Source organism: Sinocyclocheilus anshuiensis, unplaced genomic scaffold (assembly GCF_001515605.1).
Source record: "Sinocyclocheilus anshuiensis isolate Anshui unplaced genomic scaffold, SAMN03320099.WGS_v1.1 scaffold118, whole genome shotgun sequence".
Classification (NCBI taxonomy): domain Eukaryota; kingdom Metazoa; phylum Chordata; class Actinopteri; order Cypriniformes; family Cyprinidae; genus Sinocyclocheilus; species Sinocyclocheilus anshuiensis.
Window position 1 is genome coordinate 1,008,098 of NW_015546020.1, and position 5,029 is coordinate 1,013,126.

Consider the following 5,029-nt stretch of genomic DNA (forward strand, 5'->3'; position numbering starts at 1 on the left):
ATTCCCTCAGATCGCGTCTTTGATAATTCACACTGCGTGATTGTCACTCGCGTGAACGAGCACTGATTTGCCTCCGATTTTGGGCATTTGTCGGCGATTTCGCAAAACCTGTTGGCGAGTGAAAAATCGGGCTAAAATCGTGCAGTGTACTCGGCATTAGTAAAAGTTTGTCTCAGCAGCTTTGTGAATAGGTTTTAAGAGAAAACTCTTGGCTAAAAACCTTTACTGCTATTTAGGAGAACTCTTAGTGTTAAGATAAAATATTTTGTGAATACGGGCCCAGATCTTTAGTCATTAAACATTTAACATTTTCCTCAAGGTGTGTTAACTCCCTTGTAAACTTGTGTTGGACTTTCAATGATAACTAAGTATATTTCAGTTGATATTAAGTATATTTATACCATTTAAAAGTAGCATGCAATATGTTTACTAAACAACTCAAATCATTGTAAGAAATCAAGGGTTGAGTTATACAGGCCTGACAGGGTTTAAAAAAACAATTATTACTTACAAAAACAGGACATGCATCAGGTATGAAGCTTACCGTAAAACACAGATGGGGGGTTTTGAAAGAAGGAATAGCTAGTGAAAAACAAAAGGTATGTGCTGTATGACCACGACATTGTGTAGAAGACCAGCTTCCACGCACTCTCTGGCATCTTTGAGACATCTTTTGGTTGGATGCAACACCATTGTGCAAAAGGCTGTGAAAGACAAGAGGAAAGAATGAAATTACAGTGCTAGCATTTGAAGAGCAAGTGTTCATTCGTCAACAAACAACCAAATTGCAGAGGACAAATAATGCTACACAATGCTACCAGGTAAAATTATCAACAGAAAGGGTAATTTACCATGCTGTACATAGTAACTTTGACTCATTTATGTATTTAATTTGCTTGAAAGTGAAAGCTAACATTTACTTTGTATATCTCCCCAGGTGCTACAATGTGAGTGTGACCACAACAGTGCAAAATCAGTTTCCAAATGTTTTTCAAGTTGAAAAAAGTTAAATACACTATAAATTCACATGAAACAAAACAAGAAATAGTAAAGCATCTTTGTGATTTTCTAAAGTAGGATGAGTTATAAAAATGCCACTATGATTAGCTCACGACGTTGGATGACTCACGACATTGGATGACTCACATGACCCACTGACGGTAACAGCCCCAAGCTAAAGTAGTACCTTTGCTAAACTTGGGTATTTTGTTCATATGTTTATCTGTGTACTGACATGCCTTCACCTTATGTGACAGACTGTCCTGCATGTGACTGTGACAAAAGCCGAATGTCACGGTAACCGAAGATGCGATTAAAAGCTTGTCTTAATCATTTATCTATTCATGATCACCACCTTTACTTGCCGTTACCTGATCTGCACCCTCCCTTGTGCTCAAGACAATCAAAGAAAGTAGGCCTTCGAAACTAGGCATATACTGTATGTTGGCAATGTTTGGCCCCACTCTTGAGGATGTAGGTCTCATGGTTGCCTCTGATTGGCCATAAGGCAATGTGGCGCACACTGCAGGATTCTGCTCTCCGCCTCCACCCGCTGGGGTTATTTATAGAGGCCAGCTGTCACCAAAATGCCCCACCCCCGTTCGTCTATCACTGCCTCTAGCTGAGGCCCCGAGGTTTAGGCTGACTGTTGCTGATGCTGGTGGCTGCGGCATGGCGGATGACTGCAGCTTATGGTTGTGATAGAGAGCACAATCCTTTCTCAGCTGAGCAGACTGACATTGCTCTGTGGTCTAATGGCCACTAATTAATCAAAGATGAGTTCAGACCAGTCCCAAAAGACACCCACAAATGAGTTCTCTTTAATATTCCATTTGCTTGCTTTAGAAGTTCAATGAAGACGTTCAATGCTTCTCAGATTGATTGTTTTCTTCTGGTCAAATGCTCAGAAGAGATTTCAACAGTGTCTCAAAGTATGCTTGGATTTGCCAAGAAAAAGTATGATCTTCAATATGGTTCAATATAACCATTTTATTGGTTATTTTAGCTATGCTATCCACATCAGTTTCATAGATCTGTTCTCTTACTCTGTCAGCTGTGTTTTATTTGTGTCTATTGTCTTTTCTCCTTAGGAATCGTTGAAGAAACTTAATGAAACACAAATGAGTTCCCCAAAAAGTCTCTTGAGCTTTGGAAAACCACCCTCTGAGCAGAGGAAATTGCCTCTGGGAAAGCGGTCTTGTTACGGAAGACACGTTGCAACCCATATTAGGCCGCCAACAGCTTCTCGCTCTCCCAGCACATGAATGGCAAGCAGAAGCGAGGGTTGAACTGAACCCAGCCTGAAACTGGTGACTGAATGTGACAAAAACACATTTTGTTTTGAGGTCTTTTACAAGTGGCGACCTATTGGCTAAACCTGCAGTTTCCATGGCAACTGTTTGAGGATAGTAGGTGGTTTTGTACAATAAATAAAAGACAAATGATAATTGCCATTATTAACTCATCCTCATGCCTTTCTTAACCAATACGTTTCCTTTAAAGTTTATTTGAATCTTCATGCAACTTGTATGGATCACTTTTGTCAAATGAAAGTCAAGAATGAATATTCTTCTACTAATGTGCTCCATAAAGGTTGAAAAGAGTGAGTAAATCATGATCATTTTCATTTTTGGGTGGAAAGAGACACTCCCTTGCATTATGAGAGTGCCAAAACATAAACGGATCAGATCGTAAAGAGATCCGGTCAATAAAAAAACCTAGGCCAGATGGAGCCACAGAGCCTCATCTTATACTCATTTGCCCCTCAAACATCCTTTCTGTTGGGGTTTAGTTATATTTACATAAGCTTTGACTGTTCTTGGAATTACTAGTTTGTTTTCAGTCATTTCGGGCAAAAATTATGCATCTGATCAAGAGATCAGAGTACACTTAACAGGGCGGCACAAAGAGGAAGGAAGGATGCAGACATATTTAGATCCCTACTGATAATGGCATGCAATTTTCACTCTGAGCACCAAACATATTGTAAATACAGCAATACAAGCATTTGGAACAGTGCAGTTTATCATGTCTCATAAATTAACGAGTGCTTTAATTGCCTTTCATGGTCGATATATGGGGATGTTACTTTTCGGAGATTTTAGAAGAATCTTCTATCAGCATTAGCTGATAACTGTTTCTGCTTGGTCATCAACCATAAGTACTATTGTGTGTCAATTTCAAAATCTAGAAATTGTCCAATCAGTAGACATATACATAATTGACTACTTAAAAATGTATTGACAGTCTTTTAACAGGTAAGTAAATTAAAGACCAGTGCACCTGCTGCTGTCATAATTATGATTGTGCAGCACGTGTTAAAGGGATACTCCACCCCAAAATGAAAATGTTGTCATTAATCACTTACCCCCATGTCGTTCCAAACCCGTAAAAGCTTCGTTCGTCTTTGGAACACAATTGAAGATATTTTGGATGAAAACCGGGAGGCTTGTGACTGTCCCATTGACTGCCAAGTAAATAACACTGTCAAGGCCCAGAAAAGTATGAAAGACATCGTCAACTGGATGATGTCAACGTGGACTATTCTGACGATGTCTTTCATACTTTTCTGGGCCTTGACAGTGTTATTTACTTGGCAGTCAATGGGACAGTCACAAGCCTCCCGGTTTTCATCCAAAATGTCGTTCCAAACCTGTAAAAGCTTTGTTCATCTTCGGAACACAATTTAAGATATTTTGGATGAAAACCAGGAGGTTGTGACTGTCCCATTGACTGCCAAGTAAATAACACTGTCAAGGCCCAGAAAAGTATGAAAGACATCGTCAGAATAGTCCACGTTGACATCATCCAGTTGACGATGTCTTTCATACTTTTCTGGGCCTTGACAGTGTTATTTACTTGGCAGTCAATGGGACAGTCACAAGCCTCCTGGTTTTCATCCAAAATATCTTCAGTTGTGTTCCGAAGACGAACGAAGCTTTTAGGGGTTTGGAACGACATGGGGTAAGTGATTAATGACAAAATTTTCATTTTGGGGTGGAGTATCCCTTTAAGAATGTAAATGGTTCAAACAGATCTGTAACTTTACTATCTGAAGAGCTGATGACCTCTGTCTGTACGAACTGCTGTTAACACACAGAACTCAAAGGTTAGCGACTACAGAATCCACAGCGTGACATGATATTTCTTTGGCAGCTCTTCAGACAGCTGATGTTGTTTGCCAGAACACGATATTGTTGTGTATTTTGATTTTAGTGGAGTGATTACTGAAAATATCCTCTGGTCCAGTGAATAGCGATCATCACAGTCTCATCAAAGGTCAAAACAGCATGCATTCGGTCTCCCAGCACACAGTCAACACCTTGATTTTTTCACACACACAGTTTACAGTACTGGCCAGATGGCCTTGTGCTTGTCATCCATCGAGTCTGAGAACGTTAAAGTGCAAGGGAACTTAAAAAATGAATGGGCCTCATTAGCACTAAGAGCTCATGCCATAAATTGTTTATTAGGCAACATGGAGATTCGTTTAAAAAGTAGGCAGAAAGATCATGTTACGTACTGCACGCATGTGTTTGTGAGTGCAGGACATAGTCCACAAAACACTTTAAAAACTGCAGACTGTGTCAGAAATTATCTCCCCAGACAATCTTGTGGCCAAAGTACAGTATACTAAAACTGCAGTAGTGAGTTCAGACAGCCAAAAAACGGCTCCAAAAGGGCTCCATATGACTTGTGCATTATATTTTATGACTTCTGAAATCATATGATAGCTGAGAGTAAAGAACAGACCCATATTTAAGTCATTAATCACTGAAAACCTTAAAATCTTAGCCAGCGATCCTTGGCACATTTCATGAATCAGAATGATTTAAGCTTTTGAGTCAAATCTTTTCAATGAATCAGTTCATCCAGTTCCTTTACAAAAGTTGGTCATGAGCTGGTCCTGAGCAGGAGCTAGTTGCTTAGGACCGGCTCATGACCAGCTTAAACCAGCTGCCCTGCTTCAAAACATACCTAACCAGCATATGCTGTTTTTTTCAACAAGGTTAAAGGGTTAGTTCACCCA

At 39.8% G+C, this 5,029-nt stretch overlaps 1 protein-coding gene across 1 annotated transcript in view; it reads right to left on the reverse strand.

The window, feature by feature from the left end:
* Positions 1-5,029, reverse strand: part of LOC107698599 (ceramide synthase 1-like) — a 17,822-nt gene that overhangs the window by 8,204 nt on the left and 4,589 nt on the right. The window contains exon 2 of the mRNA XM_016499647.1: positions 545-704. Coding sequence (XP_016355133.1) covers positions 545-704 — 160 coding nt within the window. The remainder of the gene's footprint in view (positions 1-544; positions 705-5,029) is intronic.